The sequence below is a fragment of the Urocitellus parryii genome, chromosome 6, assembly GCF_045843805.1.
Source record: "Urocitellus parryii isolate mUroPar1 chromosome 6, mUroPar1.hap1, whole genome shotgun sequence".
Lineage (NCBI taxonomy): Eukaryota > Metazoa > Chordata > Mammalia > Rodentia > Sciuridae > Urocitellus > Urocitellus parryii.
In genome coordinates, this window is record NC_135536.1 from 112051032 (window position 1) to 112074946 (window position 23915).

At 35.4% G+C, this 23915-nt stretch overlaps 1 protein-coding gene across 5 annotated transcripts in view; it reads left to right on the forward strand.

The window, feature by feature from the left end:
- Pias1 (protein inhibitor of activated STAT 1) overlaps window positions 1-23915 on the forward strand; it is a 131419-nt gene that overhangs the window by 24250 nt on the left and 83254 nt on the right. For all 5 annotated transcript variants that reach the window (XM_026408806.2, XM_026408810.2, XM_026408809.2 and 2 more), the window contains exon 2: window positions 6518-6962. In XM_026408806.2, coding sequence (XP_026264591.1) covers window positions 6518-6962 — 445 coding nt within the window. The remainder of the gene's footprint in view (window positions 1-6517; window positions 6963-23915) is intronic.

Sequence of the window (23915 nt, forward strand, 5' to 3'; positions counted from 1 at the left end):
ATTGCCAAGGAGGTAATAATTTCTATAGTAGTAGTGGTTGATGTTACCTTTAGTTGGAAGTATTCATTTTGTTGTAGAACTAACAAATGGATAGTTTTTTTTTTTTTTTTTTTTTTTTTTTAGTTGCAGATTGGACACAATACCTTTATTTTGTTTATTTTTATGTGGTCCCGTGGATTGAACTCATGCATGCTAGGCAAGTGCTCTACCACGGAGCCACAACTCCAGCCCTTGGAGATTTTTAAACATATGGCAGATTAAAAAATTTCAACATCTCAGATGTATTTAAGTGCCTAGTTTTCCTCTGTTGTCAGCATTGTACATTGTGAATCGACTACTTCACGATTCTTGCAGCTTTTTGATTAAGTGGTGCTTTAGATGTTGCAGTGTTTTCTACCCCCTTTAGTGTTTTTTTTTTTTTTTTTTTAAACTTTGTGCTCCTGCAGTCCTTGAGAATACCACAGCCAGCTGTGGTGTCACATGCCTATAATCCTAGCTACTTGGGAGAGTGAGGCAGGAGGATTGAAAGTTCAAGGCCAGCTTGGGCAATTTAGGGAGACTCTTATCTCAAATTTAAAGAAAGTAAAAAAGGGGAGAAGGGGAGTCTTGGGATGTTAGCTCAGTAGTAGAGTACTCCTGGGGGAGGGTAGGAGAATATGCAGCAGTTGGTACAATAATAGCAATAGGTACCACCTGATCTTTCTTTGCATGTGATTATACTGTTCAATGGTTGATATAAATCCATATACTTTATTTTTTTTAAATCAAAATATTTAAAATCTTTTTTATACTTTCTTACTTTAACCACCTACTTTTTTTTTTTTTTTTTAACTGGGGATTGAACTCACATCCCCAGCCCTCTTTTGTATTTTATTTAGAGATAGGGTCTCACTGAGTTGCTTAGTGCTTTGCTTTTGCTGAGGCTGGTTTTGAACTTGCAATCCTCCTGCCTAAACCTCCCCAGCCCCTGGGATTACTGGCGTGCACCACCGCACCAGTTGTTAAATTTATCTTCTAGTAGATATTTTTCTGTTTCCTAATTAAAAGGCATGCAATTTGTTTAAATAGTATGTTAAAATGTGGAAGTACTTTTGATGTGGAATTTGTTGTGTGACATTCAGCAAGTTTTTAAATTTTTTTTAAACTAAAGTACACATGTATTTATCTACCATTCTATTTCATCTATCCATTTCTTCCTTTATTTATTTACATTACTCAATATCTTCAGATTTTGTGTTATAGATATGAGGATGGTTGAATATAATACAAAAGGAGATTTGTCAAATGGAATGTCTTTGAGTTGCCTCTCCACATTTCTATATAAAATTTCATTTCTTTTTTCTGCCTCCTCCTTCCCATCTCTGTGTGTCTCCAAAGTATCTCTCCAGGGTTCTCCAGGGTGGACATCTCTCTCTGTCTCATTTGATCCTTCTGTATTTGTTCATTTTCTAATCCCTGAAGCTCTGAAGCTGTTACTCAGAGACCTGTTGCCTTTGTTTCCAGGATCTTTACTCTTCCTTTTTACTTGCTTTCCCCTCTCTTTTTAAACATACTTGAGTCTGCTATCAAACTAGACAAAGTGCTTGGTAGATCTGGGACTAGGATGAGGTGAGTGAAGCACTAGGGTGCAGAATTTAAGGTGCTCACTTACCTGACTCCAGACCCAACCCAGCTTGATATGGCTCCTTTTTATGGCCCTACTTCATTTTATTTTATTTTGGGGAGGGTCTTCAAACTGTATTTTTCCCACATTATTTTATTGGTGCATTGTAGTTAGTACAGAGTGGTGGGATTTGTTGTTATACATATTTGTAGATGCACACAATATGACTATAATTTGGCCAATATCACTCCCCAGCACTTTCCCACTTCTCCTCCCACTGGTCCTTTTCCTCTGCTGATCTCCCTTTGATTTTCATGAGATCACCTCCCCCGACCCTTTTTCATTTTCCTCTTTAGCTTCATATGAGAGAACATATGATCCTTGACCTTCTGAGTTTGACTTTTTTCACTTAACATAATTATAAGTTCCATTCATTTTCTTGCAAATGATTCTTACTTGCTTCTTTATGACTGAATAAAACCACACACACACACACACACACACACACACACACATACATACACATACACACACACACACACTACATTTTCTTCATTCATCCATTGACACCTAGGTTGGTTCCATAATTTGGCTATTGTGAATTGTGCTGCTATAAACATGGGTATGCATGTATCACTACAGTTTGCTGAGTTTAATTCTTAGGATAAATATTGAGGAGTGGTACAGCTGGGTCATATGGTGGTTCCATTCCTAGTCTTTTGAGGAAATTCCATAGTGATTTTCATTGTGATTGTAATAATTTATACTCCCACCAACAATAGAAAAGTGTTGTTTTTTTTTTCTCCACATCCTGTTCAGCATTTATTATTATTTGTGTTCCTGACGACTGTCATTCTGACTGGTGGGATTTGAAATCTCAGTGTAGTTTTTAAAAATTAATTAATTTTAATTAAGTGTATATGACAGCAGAGTGCATTTTGATTCATTGTACACAATTGCAACACAATTTTTCATTTCTCTGGTTGTACACAATGTAGCATCACACCATATATGTAGTAATACATGTACCTAAGGTAATGATGTCCATCTCATTCCACCATCTTTCCTGCCCCCGTGCACGCTCCTAACCCTCCCCTTTGCCCAAAGTTCCTCCATTTTTTCCATCCCCCTATGTGGATCAGCAAGCACTTATCAGAGAGAACATTTGGCCTTTGTTTTTTGGGGATTGGCTTTCTTCGCTTAGCATGATATTCTCCAACTCCATCCACTTACCTGCAAATGCCATTATTTTATTCTCTCTTAATTCGGAGTGATATTTCATTGTGTATATGTACCACAGTTTCTTTATTCATTCATCTATTGAGGGTTGCTTCCACAGTTTAGCTATTGTGAATTGAGCTGCTATGAACATTGATGTGGCTACATTACTATGATTTGCATTTGTCTAATTACTAATGATGTTGAACTTTTTTTTCATAATTTCTTGGTCATTTGTATTTTTTTCTTTTGAAAAGTATCTGTTAATTCATTTGCCCATTTAGTAATTTTTTTTTTTTTTAAGATTGAAAGTTGTTATGTTTTTCTTCTCACCTCCCCCACAGCCCTGAAATGGGGATTGAACCCAGGGACAGGGACTTCATCATTGATCTACATTCCCAGTTCATTTTATATTTTTTCCCCACATTTTTTATTGGTGGCATTATAGTGGTATATATTAGTAGAATTTGTTGTTACATATTTGTACATGCAATATGACAATATAATTTGGCCAATATCACTCCCAAGCATTTTCCTCTTCCCTCTTTCTCATTCCTTCCTACTTTATTTTAAATACCCTCAAAGCCAGTCCTTCATTATGTTTTTTAAACTTGGTACTGTCTGCTGAAACTACTCAAGTACAAACTATAACTTTTTTTTAGTACTGAGGATTGAGCTCGGGGGTGCTTAACCATTGAGCCATATCCCCAACCTTTTTTACATTTTATTTAAAGACCGGGTCATATGAGTTGCTTAGGGCCTCACTAAGATGCTGAAGCTGGCTTTGAACTCCTCCTGCCTTAGCCTCTCAAGCTGCTGGGATTACAGGCATGTGTCACTGCTCCTGGCTACAAAGTTCCTTTTTGGGGAGGGGAGGTACTGGAGATTGAACTCGGGGCACTCAACCACTGAGCCATATACCCAGCCCAATTTGTGTTTTTTTAGAGACAGGGTCTCACTGAGTTATTTAGTCCCTCACCATTGCTAAGGCTGGCTTTGAACTTGCAGTCCTCCTGTCTTTGCCTCTCAGCCACTGGAATTACAGGCATGTATCACTGCACACCTGACTGGAGCTACAAAGTTCTTATTGATTAAATCCATTGCTCTATTTTTTCCCCTTTCCCCTAAGCAGGTCAACAACTTTCTTTGGTCAACAACTTTCTTAGCTTTGGTCAACAACTTTCTTAGCTTTACTATTTCCCATGTAAAAAACAGGGACTATACCTGCCTCATAATTGTGATGATTGATGTTAACAAGCCATGACTTCTAATTTTTTTTTTTTAACAGCAGCTACATTAGAGTACATTCTGTGTACTAGGTATTATTTTAGCTGTTGCTTTTGCTTGCTTTGCCTTTCAGAGGCGGTCAAAAAATATAACTAAGAGCAGTTAGGTTTATCGTTGTATCACTAACTTTTACTTTGGACCTAGCAGCAAGAGATTTTAACTTATGTAACTTGTCAATGTGTTTTTCCATAAAAATAGAACAATTATAAGTCTGTGCTTTATTTTTACCTATTTATTTTAAGACTGTGTCTCAAATTGTTGCCCAGGCTGTCTTGAACTTCTAGGCTCAAATGATTCTTCTGTGTTGGCCTCCCAGTTAACTGGGATTACAGGCATATGCCACCTCTCTGGCTCTCTGTGCTATGTTTAAATACATACTTGTACTGTCGTGAGAAGAGTTCATGGTAGGGGCTGGGGATGTGGCTCAAGCGGTAGTGCGCTCACCTGGCATGCGTGTGGTGCTGGGTTCAATCTTCAGCACCACATACAAATAAAAGATGTTGTGTCCGCTGAAAACAAACAAAAAAAAATTTAAAAAAAGAAAGAGTTCATGGTAATCACTGTATTGCTGATTTTATTTTTTACTTAGGAAAAATGGAGTTAACTTGAAATGGAAAGATAGTTCTCCTTAAATTTTGTACTTTTCCCCTATAAAATGAAGTATATATGTCCAATGCCAATTTAAACTTATTTTTAACCTTAAACCCTTGAAATTTCATGTTGTTTCTTTTAAAAACAGAGCACACTTACTAGTAGTGCATTTCAGTTTGAATTCCCTATGCCCCCCACCTGGTTCTATCCTGCAGATTGGTTTACTTTACTTTTTGAGACAGGGTCTTACTAAGTTGCTTAGGGCCTTGCTGATTTGCTGAGGGTAGAACTTGGCGATTCTCCTGCCTCAGGCTTAGTTGCTGGGATTACAGGTGTGTGCAGTCACACTCTGAATTCCTTATTCCCTTGAAAATAAATAATAAAATTCTTAAGCCTATTTTGTGCTGTTTGGGACATTTTGTTGAGCAGAGAGAAAATGGTATCTTGCTGACATTATAGTTAGCGATTTTATAACCTTTGATAATATGGGATTTGGGGTAGAATTTATTAAAATTTTTATTTTTAGTTTTAGTTTTTGATAGAACTTTATATTTTTTTATTTATATATGGTGCTGAGAATCAAACCTAGTGTCTCACACATGCTAGGTAAATGTGCTACCGCTGAGCACCAGCCCCTAGAATTTATTTTCAAAGTTTTGTTATGTCTTTTTGTATGCCTCTATAGAGCACATGTGTTTAGGTATTCATTTGGATAACTTTTCACTATAGCTTCACCGCCATCCATTTCATCTGATATACCATTCTTATTTATTCATTTACTCTCTAGACATTTTTAAGTTTCTACTATTGTCAGGCCTTAGTCCTGGATGCTAAGGAAATATCATCATGTGCCTTAGAGAACTTTAGCCTAGTAATAGAATCACTTATATAAGCAGAAAATAACAGTATAGCAGGATAAGTGCTAAAACAAAGACATGAAAAATATACAGTAAAAATAGTTTAAAAACTGAATTATTGGAAAACGGAATCCACTGTTTTCATGTATGTTGTGGCATGTAGATCAAATTTTTGGACTTTCAACCTGGCCTTCTAAGTGGAGTAAAGGTAATATACGTCTAGCTCTGTTCTTTTCCTAATGGTTTAGTGAAAAGAGCCTGAATTTTTAGAAACCCATATATTTGGGTTTGACTTTCATCTGCTACTTAGGTTATGTGGCCATACTAAGTTATTTAAACTTTCTGAACTGGTCTTCTCGTATGTAAAGCAGAAAAGATGACACCTGTGGAGTTGTAAAAAGAAAAAAAAATGGCAGCCCATATGAAAAATAACAAATTTAGGATCTGATACATAAAGGACCAAAAAAGGTATAGTTTAAGTCCTATACATTCCAGAGTTACTACAGAATGTAATATTGATAATGTTACTGATATTCTTCCTACATCTAGTGTTTGAGGTGGACTGTTTGTTTCAAATATACTTATAATTTTCCCCCCACAAAACCAGAAATGTTCTTGAAGGCACGTTATCACCTTTGCTATCTATATAGCGCACTCTCCTGGAGACTCAGCGTTTGATGAATACCTGACAATTTCATCATTAACAGTGGATGTGTACCTGGTGTATACTTTATCTTACATCTTTCTTAATCCTGGGGGGAAGTCAATGAATCTGTGAACATTAATTTTAAATTTATTTGGTTATTTAAGTGATTAACTTTTAAGTTTAAAATCATTAGAATTGTCAATGATTTGTCCTTTAAGCAAATCATAAGGAAGGGAGGGGTTATAGTAATATATTGTTAATATTATAGATTATTTTATTGGATACTAACATTTTACATTTTATTTTTTCTCTAAGCAAATGGTTATGAGCCTTAGAGTTTCTGAACTACAAGTACTGTTGGGCTACGCTGGGAGAAACAAGCACGGACGCAAACACGAACTTCTCACAAAAGCCCTGCATTTGCTAAAGGCTGGCTGTAGTCCTGCTGTACAAATGAAAATTAAAGAACTCTATAGGCGGCGGTTCCCCCAGAAAATCATGACGCCTGCGGACTTGTCCATCCCTAATGTACATTCAAGTCCTATGCCAGCAACTTTGTCTCCATCCACCATTCCACAGCTCACTTATGATGGTCACCCTGCATCATCACCGTTACTCCCTGTTTCTCTCCTGGGACCTAAACATGAACTGGAACTCCCACATCTTACATCAGCTCTTCATCCAGTCCATCCGGATATAAAACTTCAAAAACTACCATTTTATGACTTATTGGATGAACTGATAAAACCCACCAGTCTAGGTAAGATTATTATAAAAGAGTATTTGGTTTCTTTTGCAGGATAAGTTTTTCATTTGAGACTTTTAATTAGACTCAGTTTATTATTCATAATGAAAAAATTCTTTGATATTGGGAATTAAACCTGGGGTGGTGTAGTACTGAGATATATCCCTATCCCTTTTTAGTTTTTGAGACAAGGTCTTGCTAAATTGTGTAGGCTGGCCTTGAATTTGTGGTCCTGCCTCAGCCTCTGGAGTTGCTGGGATGATAGGCTTATGCCACCACATCCAGCAAGAATATGGACTTCAGAGTAATATTTGATGTTGTTGGTTAATATTTTATAATAACCCTTATAAATTAAAAAAATTATAGCCAAATAAATCACTACCGGTCTCTGAATCCAGTTCTTAATTTTCAGTGAAGACTAACTAATTATGATGACTTGAATGTGTGAATGATTTTAAGTATCATAAAAGGAGACTTGATCTTTGATGTATAGCATTTAAATTCAGCTGATTTTTTTCCAAATGGATATGTGTGCTTTATAGGCACACACATGATCATGATTATATAATATGAATACTTGAAATTTTATTTACTGTGTTCTCACACTGTTTTATTAGTTTGTCTAACATGTAGAATTAAATGTATTAATCAGCTTGTAATTTTAAGTGCTATAATGTCACTTAATGTAGAATAAAACTGACCCCTGTGACCTTTAACATCCTTGGTGTAACATTTAAAATATTAGACTTTGGGCTGGGGATGTGGCTCAAGCAATAGCGCTCTTGCCTGGCGGGTGTGCGGCCCGGGTTCAATCCTCAGCACCACATACAAACGAAGATGTTGTGTCCGCCGATAACTAAAAAATAAATATATAAAAATAAAATAAAATATTAGACTTCTAGGGGCTGGGGCTGTAGCTCTGTGGTAAAATGCTTGCCTTGTATGTGTGAGGCACTGGGTTCGATCCTCAGCACCACATAAAAATAAAGATACTGTATGTTCATCTACAACTAAATAAATATTTAAAAAATATTAGACTCTAGATGCTGGTACATTATAAATCGGTGGTGGGCAAAACTATGGCTGGCAAGTTTATCCTAGCATGTGTGGGTTTGGCCAAGAATTTTTTAACAATATTTGTAGAGTTGTAAAAACAAAACAGAATCAAAGAATATGTAACAGAGACCATGTGTGCCTGCAAAGTCTAAAATATTTACTATCTGGGTGCTTAACCATTGAGCCACATCTCTGGCCCTTTTATATATTTTATTTAGAGACAAGGTCTTGCTAAATTGTTTAAGGCCTCACTAAGTTGCTGAAGCTGGCTTTGAACTTACAGTTCTCTTGCCTTGGCCTCCTGAGCCAACTCTCTGGCTCTTAATAGAAAAAGTTTGTTGATGACTGTCATAAATCATTAAGTATTTCAGTTTTGGGAACTGGTGAGTGTTGAATATTTTTTAAGAACATTTACTGAAATCCATCTTTGAACTGGGAAGTGGTGGTTTTTACTTATATTTCATAGAATTTACTGGAGTCAAGATGTCAGGAGTAATTTTCAAATAACATGAATTTTATTCATATTTTATTTAACTGGCCATAACAAAAGAGAATATTTGTTGAGAATCTACCTAATGCTTATAAAACTTATATAAGCTCATTGTGAAAAATAAAAATTATCTCCAGGCACAGTGGCATGCCTGTTATCCCAGATACTCAGGAGGCTGAGGTAGGAAAATTGTAAGTTCAAGGCCAGGCTCAACCACTTAGTAAGAGACCTGTCTCAAAATAAAAAATATAAAGGGCTGCTGATATAACTTAGTGGTAGTGCATCCCTGGTTTCAATCCCCAGTGTACCCCCAGTCGCTAAATCCCCTTCCTTGTTAGCAATTTAGTGTGTATACCCATACAAATAAAAGCAATTTTTTTCTTCTTGTTTGCCCTCCCTGCTTTTCCTCTCTTCCTGATTGAATCCAAGGATAATTTACTACTGACCTATATTGCCAGTCCTTTTTTCATTTTTTATGTTAAGACAGGGTCACACTCAGTTGCTAAGGGTCTCACTATATTGCTGAAGCTGACCTTAAATTTGTAATTCTTCTGCCTCATGTTCCCAACTTGCTGGGATTACACGCATGTGCCACTGTGCCTGGCTGGTAACAGAAGGAATCATGTACCTAGTATTGTGTGATTTGCCTTGTATTTTTTCCCCTCATTAGTATAAATATCTTTTCTTGTCTGATCTCTTATTTTAAATTAAAGCCATACCTACATCTATATAAAGTCTGTATTGTGTGTATATATGTATGTATGTATATATATATAGTCTAGCTCATTTCTTATTAAAGACTGTATACTATTTCATTATTTAATTGTTATTAATGACAAAATTTTCTAGTTTTTCACTATTAAAAACATGCTACAATTAATGTCATCTGAATTTGGAAAAGAAAACATATTGGTGGCTTTTATTTTATTTGATTCCCAGCTTCCAAATTTTCCTATGGTCTTAATAGTTAATGTATTGTTTTCATTTTCACTGATAAATTTCAAGTGTCAGTGTGATTAGATAATGTTTAATATATATATGAATTTTGTTACGGAGAGTATAAATGCAAACTGGATAAACATGATTACGCTGAGTAATATTTAATTTTTTGGGGATTGGTACTGGAAGTTGAACCCAAGGCCTTGAACATGCTAGGCAAGCACTGTATCCCTGGGTTACACCCCCAGCTTGAAAATTTTTTAATTAAAGTTATTTTAGTTTTTATAATTCTGAGACAGGATCTCACTAAGTTGCTCAGGATGACCTCTCAAATTTGTGAATATCCTGCCTCAGCCTTGCAAGTAAGCTGGGATTATAAGTGTGTATCACTGTTATTGACTTTCTTAGGAATTTTTAAAAATGCATAATATTGATAGGTAAACATCTGATTTTTTTTCCCCCCTAAGGAGATCTTACATACATTATGTTATTCAGAATGGAGGTGTAGTTTGGTGGTAAAGTGCATGCTTAGCATATGCAGGGTTCTGGGTTTGATCCTCCGAATGCAACCCCTCCCCCCCCCCAAAAAAAAGAAAGAAGTTATGTGTTAAAAATTACAAACAGTGTATGATGCCTTTCTATATTATTTTCCCTTATTAACTCTTTAAAGGATGGACAGTACATTTTAAATGATTTTTCCATCTTTATTCTTTATCTGTAAACTTCATAAGAACACTTAAATGGGTTTTTTTGGTTGATGATTTAAGAAACAACATCATAAAATTTTGTCCATTCCTCATGAACACCAGTGTATAAGTCTTCACATTTTTAAAATATGCTAGGTTGAAGTATTAAGATATTTCCCATGAAATTTATTTAATTAGATTTTTCTTATAAAGTCAGTCCTCATTATTTGTAGATTCTGAATTATAAATTTGCCTGCTTGCTGAAATTAATTTGTGAGTCAAAAATTAATAATTAAATAGATCACTTTCATTCATGGACATTTGCAGAATGGTGAAAAATTTGAGTTGCCTGATGAGTAAGGTGGCACTCTGCCTTCTTAGATTTAATCCTTGTACTATAAACAACTGTCCTCTTTGTGTTCTATCTAGTGCTACTTTGAGGAGGGGGCGCATTTTTGTGCTTTTTTTCTTTTTTGGTGATTTTTCTGTTTACAGTGGCCCCTAAGTGTGGTGGTGAAATGTTATCTAGCATTCTGAGCGCAAGACGGCTATGATATATCTTATACAGAATATACAGGTAACATTTGCTCAGGCATGAGTTAATGGTAATTTGATAATGAATTCAATGTTAATGAATAATAGTATTTATTAAATAAAGTGTCTAAACTGAAACATACATTAAACAAGGTTATGTATTCATCCTTAAGTGAAAACTGTTATGACCAGAGGCTCACAGGAACCTAATCCTGTGTTTCCCCTAGGAACAGTGTTCAGTATTCACTAATTTAATACTTGGATGACTTTTTATAAAACACAGTTGCTGCATATAACAATGATTCAGTACAGGTAAAGTACAATTTGATTTGAAAACCAATTTTCACAAATAACTCCATTGTTTGGATATATATTCACACAAAAATTACAAAATAGGTGACATAGAATTGCTTGGTGATATGTAAATAAAGTTACAGTTTCTCCTTATCATAAAACTAAAATAAAAGCAAACTTTTTTTAAAGTAAGTTTTTAAAATTTTATTTATTTTTATGTGGTGCTGAGGATCAAACCCAGTGCCTCATGCATTCGAGGCAAGTGCTCTACCACTGAGCTACAACCCCAGCCTCAAAAGCAAACATTTTGATTACGCATAGAAAGATTTCACTAAAAAATAATTTGTGGAACTTTATTGACTCAGTGAATCTTTGTTGCAGGGGAATGCTTGGTAAATCTGAAAAATAACTATTGAAAAAAGATTCTGAGTAATCTGAAGAATTTAGAATGATTATATTTAAAGTTCTGTTTTTATAGATTCCTTCGTATTATTAAAAAGATTTCTGAGCTGAGCATAGTGGTGCAGAGTGTAATCCCAGCTACTCTGGAAGCTGAGGCAGGGTAATCACACATTTGAGACTAGTCTGGACAACATAGTGGGACCCTGTCTCAAAGTAAAAAGAATTGTAGCTCAGTGATAGAGTACCCCTGGCTTATTCCCAGTGATGGGGTTGGGGTGCAGGGGAGAAATCTTACCTTTGGTCTATAGCTGGTTTGCTGATCACAACTAGTTCTTGAGTCCAGATCGTGAATGGGTAAATTTAATTTCTCATCTTTTTCTTCCCTTGTTGGCTATAGCACTAGATTTAAACACATTTTAAGGTGTTCACATGTAAATTGAATGTTTTATGTATGGTTTGTGTTTTGAACTAAACCTGAAACAAAAGTTCTGATAACCCCCATTTGAATAATTTTTAATGCTTTATTGGAATCATTTTGTTGTTATTTCTTCTGTCTCTGTCTCCCCAAACTAGGGATTGATCCCAGGACCTTCACATCTACTAAGTATACAGTACCAGTGAGCTGTAAACCTCCAGCATTATTTTTTGTTTAAAACTGAATAATTTTAACATCTTTAGTTTGTAAACATGTGAAAGTATTGTTCGCATTGTTCATAGTTAACTAGAATTGAAAAGTGAAATAAAGGTAAATTAAATGATTGCTTTATTATATACTTTTGCTTATCAGTATCAAAAACTTATTCTGAAGCCTCATTCCAGCGCTTTTTTAAAAACTCCTTTTCCATTAAATCTTTTAAGATTTCCTCCCTTTAATCTGTCTATTCTTTCCCTACCCACAATTAGCTTTTATTTCCTACCTGTTCTCTTATATCTTTTTTTTTTTTTTTTGTATTATTTATTTTTTAGTTTTCGGCGGACACAACATCTTTGTATGTGGTGCTGAGAATCGAACCCGGGCCGCATGCATGCCAGGGGAGCGCGCTACCACTTGAGCCACATCCCCAGCCCTGTTCTCTTATCTTTTATTAGGTGTTTTTGTTGTTCCTCAAAATAAGGCTCTTCAGTATTTATCTGCATATTTCCCTAACTAGATAGGAACATGTTATGTGGCAGTGGCTCACTAAACATTTATTAGCTCTACAAATCATTTTAATATAACAAGTGAGAAATCTTCTACTTCAGTTAATTCAGTGTCATTTTAGCCATTTTGCCATATAAACACAGCTAAGGTATACCATACTTTCCCATCATAAACAGTGATAGTAATAAGGATTGGAAATAGGGAAAAAGGATATCCTTCCTCCTATTGCCACACCCTCACTTTAATCTTTGTGGTTAATTGATGCCTTTGAAATTTAATGTATTTAAAATTTTCACCTGATTACAAAAATAATCATGTTTAATGTAGAACCCATATAAATTACTTGCTTACTTTGGATGAAAACTTTGTAAATATATCTTGCATGTTCCAATTAGTTGTCTGTTTGTGTCTGTGTATTTCTGCTTTTGTTTTGCTGGAGAGAACCTCAAGTACTAGCTGACTTAACAGGAGCCAAGACACACACATTATTAATCCATATAAATAATGGGACACTAAAATTGTTAAATCTTCATAGTATATTGAATACCATGTGTTAGAGGGTACCTTGTTTGAAATGTTTTGTTTGCATTGCATGCCGCTGTTGGTGTTGATGAGCTATGGAATTTATATAATTATGAAAGCCAAAAGGAAAACTTTGATTTAAAAGTACCTTATTATATCCATTCAGAGACAAGATGATTACTTGATGTTTTTCCTCAATTCTTTAATATTGTTGTTACATACCTAGATATAATTCTCAGTAGTTTATAATATTATTGTTTAAATTGGTCCATGATAGAGCATAGCAAAGACAAAATATTTTTCATGGTTACTGGGAGAATAAGTTTGTAGTATTTGATTTAGACTTGAATAAACAAATTAATGATTACTTAGTTTTGTATTTGTTACTAATTTAGCTATTTATGTCTTTCTTGGCTCAGGTAAATTTTCATGTAGAAAATACATTTTTAACAGTTTTAAATTTTTTAGTAGTTCAAATTATTTCAGAGACTAAGATGTAGAGGACAGCTTCACATTCATTTGGAGCAGTCATAAAAGTTTGGCTCGTATTATTTGCTTTACATCAAATTTAAAACAATGTTTCTCAAAGGATGTCTTCTCTTTTGGTGTTTAAAAGATTTTGAACTATTAATCATGTGTTTTTATGGATTAGACATTTCTTGTTGATTGGTATGAAACAAAATTGTTGACTTTGAGTGTTATTTCCACTGTTCTAATTCAGCATTCTTATAGATGGTTACTGACGGACATTATATCTACTTGCTAGGATCTGTATGATTCTGTCTCCTCAAAACTCAAATGTTTGAGACTAATCCCCAATGCAGTAGTATTCAGAGATGGGACTTTTAGGAGGTGATTCATGAGGCAGAGCCCTCATGAATTTAATTAATACTCTTGAGGCCCATTGGAGGGTTTTTGCCTCTTCCATGTGAAGACATGATGAGAAGGTGCTATCTATGAGAAATGGGCCTTTACCAGACACCAGATCTGGTGTTGTCATGATCTTGGTCTTCCCACCCTCCAGAGCTATGAGCCATAAACTTCTCGTTTATAAATTATCGAATCTGAGGTGTTTTGTTATAGCAGTCTAACTGAACATCTTTTTTTCCGGTGGTATTGGGGATTGAACCCAGGACCTTGTGCATGTGAGGCAAGCACTCTACCAACTGAGCTATATACCCAGTCCTTGTTATAGCAGTCTAAATGGACTGAGGCACCCCTGTTAGCCAATCCAACTAGTACCAGTAGTTAATTGTTTTTACTTTTTGGTATCTGGGATTGAACCCAGGGGCACTTAACCATTGAGCCACATCTCTAGCGCGCCCCCCCCCCACCTTTTTGTATTTTATTTAGGTACAGGGTCTTGCTAGGTTGATTAGGGCCTCACTAAGTTGCTAAGGGTGGGCTTGAAATCTTCCTAGCTTAGCCTCCCTTGCTACTGGGATTACAGGTGTATACCACTGCACCCAGCTCTCAGTAATTAATTGATAAAGATGATGAACAGTAAAATTGGTACATAATAAACAGTTATCTCATGCTTTACTGACTGAGCTAGCAGAGCACTTTAAACATTTTACTTTAATGTATAACCACTTGCCAATCTTTTGATGTAGGCCAAGGCCTTAACTTTGAGACTTAAGATTTCCCAGTTTGAGATTCCTCATGGTTAGGAAGAGAATTTAAAGACTTTTGTAAAGTAGTTTGAATGCAGAATCTGTTAAAATTGTGGAAAAGTGGGTTTTTTTGGGGGGTGGGGAGGGAGGCGGTGCCAGGGATTGAACTCAGGGACACTTGACCACTGGGCCACATCCTCAGCCCTATTTTTTGTATTTTATTTATTATTTGTATTTTATTTATTTATTTTTTTGTATTTTATTTAGGGTCTGATTGAGTTGCATAGTATTTTGCTTTTGCTGAGGCAGGCTTTGATCTCAAGATCTCTTGCCTCAGCCGCCAGAACCGATGGGATTACAGGTGTGTTCCACTGCGCCCAGCAGAAAATATTTTTTTTTTTTTTTTTTGAGAGAGAGAGAATCTTAATATTTTATTTTTTAGTTTTCAGCAGATACAACATCTTTGTTTGTATGTGGTGCTGAGGATCGAACCCGGGCCGCACGCATGCCAGGCGAGCTTCCACTTGAGCCACATCCCCAGCCCAGCAGAAAATGTTTTATAGTTACCTCACCTAGTTCCATAGTTTTTTTTTTTAATCAAATTGTCTTTATTAGATTTTTGTAAAACATTCAACTTCCTTTTTATAAAATAGTAAATCTTTCTTTTTCACTTCTATTTCATTGGTTTCTGTAATGTTTAGTTAACTTTTGTAATTAGGATTCCAAGTGAAACTAGCATAAACAGGTCTGAAAATAAACACCTTTGCTTCTTGATGAGCACACAGTGGTATGAGCAGAAGTGTACAGAAGCTTTGGATAGGTGTCTTGGGCCACAAGTCAGCTTACTAGGAAATCAGTCATGATATTTTAAAGAGGAATGGAGAGCATAAGTTAATACTTGGAATGTAAGAGAGCATCTACTGAATTTCTTTTTACATCATCCTTAGTTAATTCTGAAATCAGTGAAATTAGAAATTTGTTGTTTCTTACTGGAGAATAGTGATTTCTTTTGTAGGTAGCAACATGGGTCATTATTATGGTTGAGGGTTTCTTAGAAATCTATTTATTTCCCTTTTACCTCTTTAAAGAGGTAATCATGGGGGTGGATTGAGAGAAGTAGGGAAGTAAGCATATTTTTTACCAAAGAGTTTATATTTTTTTCCTTTACTATTATTATTATATTTTGATACTTAATTTCTGGCTTTTTACCAAAAATTGCCATTAAAGAGCTAGAAATCTCTGGCTCAGTAGACTGAGGTAGGTGGATGACGAGTTCAAAGCCAAGCTCAGCAATTTATTGAGACCCTGTCTCAAAATAAAACATCAAAAAAAGGCTGGGGATGTGGTTCAGTGGTTAAACACCCCTGGGTTCAGTCCCTCGTATACACCCCTATCCCCTGGGCGGGGGGAATTATATGTGAAGATGATCTCCTTTTTCAGTTCTTCTAAAATTCTAAAAGAGGCCTTATATTGTTTGGAAACTATTCGGATGCTACAGACTGAAGAATCTGAAATATTGGGAAACACCCCCACCCTGCCCTGCTGAACAGGGAATTGACTGAAGCACATCTCAACACTTTTTAGTTTTTATTTTGAGACAGGGTCTTCCTAAGTTGTTTAGGGCCTTGCCAAATTGCTGAGACTGATTTGCAATCCTCCAGCCTTAGCCTCTTGAGTCTCAGGATTACAGGCGCATGCTACTACCACAACCAGCTTGGGAAAAGTTTTAATTGAACACATGGAAATCATTTTTCAGTTTGTATTTAAAAAGCCAATATTGTGTTTTATCCTTCTGCTTTTTAGGATTTGGAAGGTGATTTCTATTTACATTTTATTGTTTATGAAATAGTTTTTTTCTTTTAACACCAAGAATACCTTTTCTCTGGGTTATATATGTTTTGAAGTTTCCTGAGCTCTGTTGAAAATAGTTCTGTTTATGTGGGACAGTGTACTGATACTTCTAGATGATGGCAGCAACCTAGGTGTATTGAATTTCTAATTTCAGTATTTTTAGAAAGCTAGATTATAGTCTTTTTCTTTTTAAATTAGACTATTTCTATATAGACATTTATAACAATTTTTGGGAAGATGTATAAATAATTTATTTAATAAACTTCAATTAAAATATGTGTGTATACGTACATGTGTGTGTGTATATACACACACACACACACACACACACAGGTTGGGTTTTGCCTTTGGAAAAAAAGCAGATGCTTCAGCACTCCTAAATAGTTAAAATGATCGTCTTGTTTTGTGCAGTGCGTTTAAGGTTTCTTCTATGTTTTAATAACATTGGTTACTGGTGTTTTCTATCAAGGGCTCTTCTGGCATTGGATTATATTTCACAGTATTCGCTCTCTTTTTTTTTTTTTTTTTTAATAATTGAGTTTCTTTCTTCCGCATGCCTAATAGCCAGTGTCTAGAGATGAGATGATATAAATTCAAGCATGCAGGCTCTGATAAGTATTGGAAAGGTCGTTCAAAGGTTTTATGATTCTCCCTATTCTACTTTTAGAAAAGTTGCCTTCTAACAATTCAGCACAAGCTGTGTTCTTCTTTACTTGAATTTTGGAAAATCAAAAGTGCTGATTTTTCTGTAGGCGGGTTTCTTCTCTAGAAAGTTTTATTCCTAATTTGGCAGCACTGGTTTCTGACCTTCAAAACAAAATCTAAGATTTAATTTCTAAAGCTTATATTCCTTTGTAGATAATCATTCTTTATCTGGAGATTTTAATATAATATTTTTTATTAGTGTTTATATGACTGTCCAGAACCCTAAAAGCTCTAAGGCATCCTGTGTGTTTTTGATCTATGGATAACTGTATACTTGCATGTCAATCTTGGAAACTAAGAATGAGACTCTTTTTGGTTGACAGTAAGAATTAGTAAAAGAGCTTCTCTATATAATTACAAATATGAAATAAATTTAAATTGAGATATTGATGAATCAAACATTTAGAATCCTAAGTGATTTAAATTTAACAAATTTAACAAATTCTACTTACTAGAGTAGAATGTAAAGATTAAATATCTAGAATATAGTGTTTGAAATGCAGTATTACAGAATTTGTCAAAGAGTTCTGCAGACTCCTTTGGCCCAGTGTCCTGAGCACAGATTGGGTTGTTGGAAGAGTTGCAGAGGGGGCTGGGGATGTGGCTCAAGCTGTAGCGCGCTTGTCTGGCATGCATGCGACACTGGGTTCCATCCTTAGCATCACATAAAAATAAAGATTTTGTGTCCGCCGAAAACTAAAAAATAAATATTAAAAAATTCTTTCTCTCTCAAAATAAATAAATAAATAAACAAAAAAAGAATTGCAGAGCAGGCAAAGGAGGATTTTGTTGTAATCACAGTTCAGATAGGATGGTACAATAAAAGGGAGAGCCTAATTTTGGTAATATGTTTCCTTTATGTTGTTTATGTGTGCTCGCAAGTGCACGCACGCTCACCACATCCCTAGTCCTTTTTATTATTATTTTTTTAAATTTTGAGACAGGTCTCATTAAATTCCTTGGCTTTGAACTTTCTATCCTGTCTCAGTCTCCTAAGCTGTTGGGATTACAGGCATGTGACACTATGCCTGGTCCCTTCGTGTCTTTTTCAAAGGCATTTTATTTATAAATTCTGAGTGATTGGAGGGTAATTTTAAGCCATTCCCTTTCTTCAGCCAGACTTTCAGTTTTCATAGTGCTTGCATGTGACCCTGTTGTTTGGGCAGAGATTAGTCATTTCTAATTATTCAGTATTAGTCCTAGCTAACTAATTTATTTACTTATGGTACCAGGGATTGAACCAGGAGCACTTAACCCACTGAGGCCCATCTCCAGTCCTTTTTTATATTAGAAACAGGGTCTCACTGAATTGCTTAATGCCTCACTTAAATTGCTGAGGCTGGCTTTGAACTTGCAGTCCTCCTACCTTAGACTCCCAAGCTGTTGGGATTACAGGCATGTGCCACCACGTCCTGCTGGCTAAATTTGTTAAAACTGGACTGTAAATAAGCTTTAGATGGATATGTCGAATGCAGTATTAGAATTTAACCACTTTAGGCTTTTAAAAAAAGCTGAATTGAGAAAACAAAACACATTTATTATCCCAATGCATCCTTTCAGGATAGTCTGCAATTTACAGAATTCTATTTTAATGTTTATTTCATAGATGTATGTATTTCAAAGATATTTTTTGAATTGGGGTCAGTATGAGGTATGTTGAGCTACTGAATGTATTGTAAAAGATCTATGGTTTTAATTTTACATGATAATTTCTTTTGGGGGGGGTACTGGGGTTTGAACCGAAGGGCACTTAACCACTGACCCACAGCCCCAGCCCTTTTTCATATTTTATTTAGAGACGGTCTCCTTGAGTTGCTTGGAGCCTCACTAACTTTGAACTCAGGATGCACCTGCCTCAGCCTCCCAAGCCTCAGGTATTAAAGGCATACGCCGCCATGCTTGGCTTTACATGATAATTTTAACCAGTATATACTATAAAGGAAATGTTTTTTAAAAATTGATTAATTAATTAGTTTATACTGGGGGTTGAACCTGGGGAGCTCTATCACTGAGCTACATCCCCAGCCCCCCGCCCTTTTTGTAGTTGTAGATGCACAGAATGTTTTTATTTTATTTGTTATGTGGTGCTAAGCAAACACTCTGCCACTGAACTACAACCCCGCCCCCAACCTATCTCTTTTTATTTTGAGACAAGTCTTTCTAAATTGTGGAGGCTAGCCTCAGATTTTCACTCCTTCCCATCCTCCCAAATAGCTGGGATTACACATGTGGACTATCACACATGGCTCATGTTTTGATTTGGGGCGGGAGTACCAGGGATTGAACTCAGAGGCACTTAAACACTGAGCCACATTCCGAACCCTGTTTTGTATTTTATTTAGAGAAACTGTCTCCCTGAGTTGCTTAGCACCTTGCTAAGGTGCTATGTTGCTGAGGCTGGCTTTGAACTCAGGATCTTCCTGTCTCAGCCTTCGGAGCCGCTAGGATTATAGGCTTGTGCCACATTTTGCTTTTTATGTAAATACATTCAGGGAAGGGAAAATCTTGTTTACCTCTTATTCCCAAGAGATTTGTGACTCTTAAAGTATTTAATTATTAAACTATTTTTATTTAAAAAATTCATTCAAACTGGATGCAGTGGTACACTCCTGTAATTCTAGTGCCTTGGGAAGCTGAGGCAGAAAAATCACAAGTTCCAGGCCAGCCCCAGCAACTTTGGGAGAACCTCAGCAACTATAAGGGAGACCTTATCTCAAAACAAAGAATAAAAAGGAGTAGGATAAAGCACTCCTGGGTTCAATCCCCAGTACAAAAAAAAATTTTTTTTATTCAGCTGACATTTACTGATGCATTCTTGTGCCAAGTACCATTCTAGAAATAAGTTCATGTATAAGTTCATTTTAGGACAAAGTAAACTGAAAGGGATTGTATCTATTGGGCAACATGAATTTAACATTTTTGTCCTGTGGAGTTGTTACTGAAAGATTAGTCCTTGTCCCACATGCCAATCCAATAAGGACACCATTTTAAGAAAAAGTAGTTTTCTAGCAAAGGAGAAACACTGGGCACTCCTGTCCCAGGGACAGTGATTCTGCCCAACAGTGGGAACAGGATTTTTAAAAGAGGTGACTCAAAGGCTTCTGTGAGTATGTGCCTAGGATGGGGAAGAAAGGTAATCTTGTTTCCCCTGAAATTAGAGAGAATGGGGAGATTAAGGAGGAGCAGGAAGAGAGGAAGAGAAAGAAATATCCATTAAAAAAAAAAAAAGTCCCAATGGCAGAGTAGCAAGAGCTATATTCAAAGCATAAAGTAGAGCACCATTACAGAGTAGTTGAATCAGAATCACATGGAGTGCTTGTTAAAATGGAGCTTTTCTACACTCCCAATTTTCTGAATTAAATTTAACATCATAGTGTATTATGTACTGATTCCTATGTAGACCACTTTATTTTATTTTTTGGTACTAGGGATTGAATCCAAGGGCACTTTATCCCAGTCCTGTTTAGTTTTTATTTTGAAACAGGGTTTCCCTAAGTTGCTGAGACTGGCCTTGAATTCGGAATCCTCCTGCCTTCCGCTCCTGAGTTACAAGTATGTTCCAGGCACAGGGCTTCATTAACATGCATGAGAGTGCTTATTAACCCCGATTTAAAAATTTTTATCCACTGATAAAGTAAAAACATCTTGTTTTAATTTGTATACTTTGCCTACTGCTGAAGTTGAACACTTTTATGAATATTAGCCATTTGTAGATGATGAATTACTGTTAAGTTCTTTCTTCATTTTCCTTTTCTGTTTTATACTTTTATATATTAATATACACTATTAACTTATTTTCCAGCCACTAAAATTCACTAATTTTTCTGTCTTTATGGGTTTGCCTATTCCAGACATTTCATATTATACATGATTATTTGTGACTAGCTACTTTCATTTAGCATAATGTTTTCAAAGTTTCTCCATGATGTGGTATGCCACCAATTCTATATTACTGTTTTTTTACTATGATTTTTAATGGAATATGTCTTAATTCCTTTAAAAAATGATGGTTTAAAAAACACCACATTTTATCATCTAAACTGCTTTATAGTTCAGCAGTGTTAAGTCTCTTCACCATATTTTGCAGCAGACTTCTAAAACTTTTTCATCTTGTAAAACTGAAACTATACTCATTAAACAACTCCCCAATTCTCCTACCCCCATCCCTTGGTAACCACAATTCTGCTTTCTTCCCCCCCCCCCCTGTGGTACTAGAAATTGAAACCATTGGTGCTCTATCACTGAACTATGTCCCCATCCCTTTTAAATTTTTATCTTGAGAGGGTTCTGGCTCAATTGCCAGGGCTGGACTAGAACTTTAGATCCTACTGCCTTAGACTCCCAAGTATCTGTAATCACCGCATAAACTAGAGTTGCTGGCTTTTACTTTCAATTTCTGTAATTTTTTAAAATAACTCATGTAGTTGGAATCATGCAGTGTTTGGTGTGATTGCTTATTTTGCTTAGCATGTTGTAGCATGTGACAGGATGTCTTTCCTTTTTGAGGTTGATTAATATTGTGTGTGAGTGTTTTGCAACAGACCTCCAAAACTCACACACTCACCCCACTATGTTTATCTATTCATCTGTAGATGGACATTTGAGTTGCTTTCATTCTTAGGTTATTGTGAGTAATGTTATGAACATGGGTGTGCGAATTTTCAAGATCCTCCTTTCATCTGTTTTGGATATTTACTCAGAAGGGAGATTTTTGGATCAAATGATAGTTATTTTTAATTTTTTGAGGAACTGGCCTCATGTTCCATAGCAGCGGCATCATTTTGCATTCCTCCCAGTATGGTACAAGGGTTCAGATTTTTCTATATCCTTGCCAATATTTACTATTTATTGGCCATTCTAATGGGTGTAAGGCAGTATTTAATAATTTTGGTTTGCATTTTTCTAGCGAAAAGTGGTGTTCAACGTCTTATGCTCCTTGGCTATTTATTTCTTTCTTCCTCTTTTTTTTTTTTTTAAGTCTTAAGGAGTCACACAAGTCTAAGCCACATTTATTTGCACATATATAGAAATGGGCAACAGATGCTCAAGTTCATACAAATTTTTAAAACAAAGTTAATAATCACTTGGCACACTTATATGCTATCTTGCTTTGTGTATTTGAGTCTAGATGAACTTCATTTTGTAAACTTTCATACAACATGTCCTTAAACAAAAATTCTTGAAAACACATATCGAATGTTTCATTTACAGCCAACACCAAAGACCACAAATTCAAAATCTGGGTTTAGAAGATGCTTATACCTCCCTCCCCTAGAAAGAAGTCATTATTTTAACAGATTGTATATGCTGTTATCGCTCAAGTAACCATGAAGACAAAAGAATGATGCTCCCATAATCAGGAAAATGACAACCAAATCATACTGTTTAAGTTATCTACTAACTATATGGTTTAAAATGAGAAATGGGACAATGCTTAGATTAAAACAAGGGAGATTAGAAAATAGTAAATGATTTTTAGAACTATTCCCCCTCAAAGCTGTAAAGATCTGCCTCTGAGAATTCAAAATAATTGTCTAAGGCAAATAAAAGTGATGAAACCTTGGAAAACATTCTAATCATGTTCAATATCTAGTTATAAAAGCTGAAAATAACTCCAAGAGGATACTATATAAGTGTCAATAAGGACATCCCCAAAATAATGAAAAATGCAATTTATTTCTACAAAAGCAATGTATGACACAGAATTAGAAGGAAACAGACTTAAAGATTTACCTATTAAAATATACAGATTCTTACTGAATCTGAAGAGTATAAGATATTTTTAAAAGATGACAAGGAATGTTAATCTTTTTTTATAATTTCACATATTTTGGGACCTCATATTTGTATTTCTTCTTTGGAAAATTATCTGGTTAAGTCCTTTGCCCATTTTTAAATTTGATTGTTTTTTGTTACCAAGTTATAGGGATTTTTTATTCCAAATACAACCCTTTATCAGAAAAAGATTTGCTGATTTTTTTTTTCTCCCATTCCATTGGTTGCTTTTTCACTTTGTTAATTGTTTTCTTTGTGTAGAAGTCTTTAATGTAGTCCCATCTGCCTTTTTTGTTTTTGTTTTTGTTTTTGTGGTACTGGGGAGTCAAACTCAGGACTGTGTTTGATAAGCATGAGCTCTATTACTGAGCTGCCATACCTCTAGCCTGCTTTTGTTTTATGCTGCCTATACTTTTGGTGCCATATCCAAGAAATTGCCAAAACTATTGACCTAAAGTTTTACCTGTTTTCTTTTGGGAATTTCATAGTTTTAGGTATTACATTTAGGTCTGTATTCTGTTTTTAGTTAACTTTTTCTTTACAGTATAAGATAAAGAGTCTATTTTCTTTCTTTCTTTCTTTCAATATTTATTTTTTAGTTGTAGTTGGACACAATACCTTTATTTTTATGTGGTGCTGAGGATTGAATCTAGTGCTTCACACGTGTGAGGCAAGCCCTCTGCTACTGAGCTATAGTCCCAGCCCTCTTTTCTTTTTATGAGTGCATTTAAAAAATTATTTTTAATTGTAGATGGACACAATATCTTTTTTATTTATTTAATGTGGTGCTGAAGATTGAACCCAGTGCCTCACAGGGCTGCTTTTCTGAACTACAGCCCCAGCCCTTAAGAGTGTTTTTTGTTGTTGTTGTTGTTGTTGGTTTTTTTTTTTTTTTTTGAGGGGGAGAAGGGAGTACTAGGGATTGAACTCAGGGGCACTCAACCATGAAGCTGCATCCCC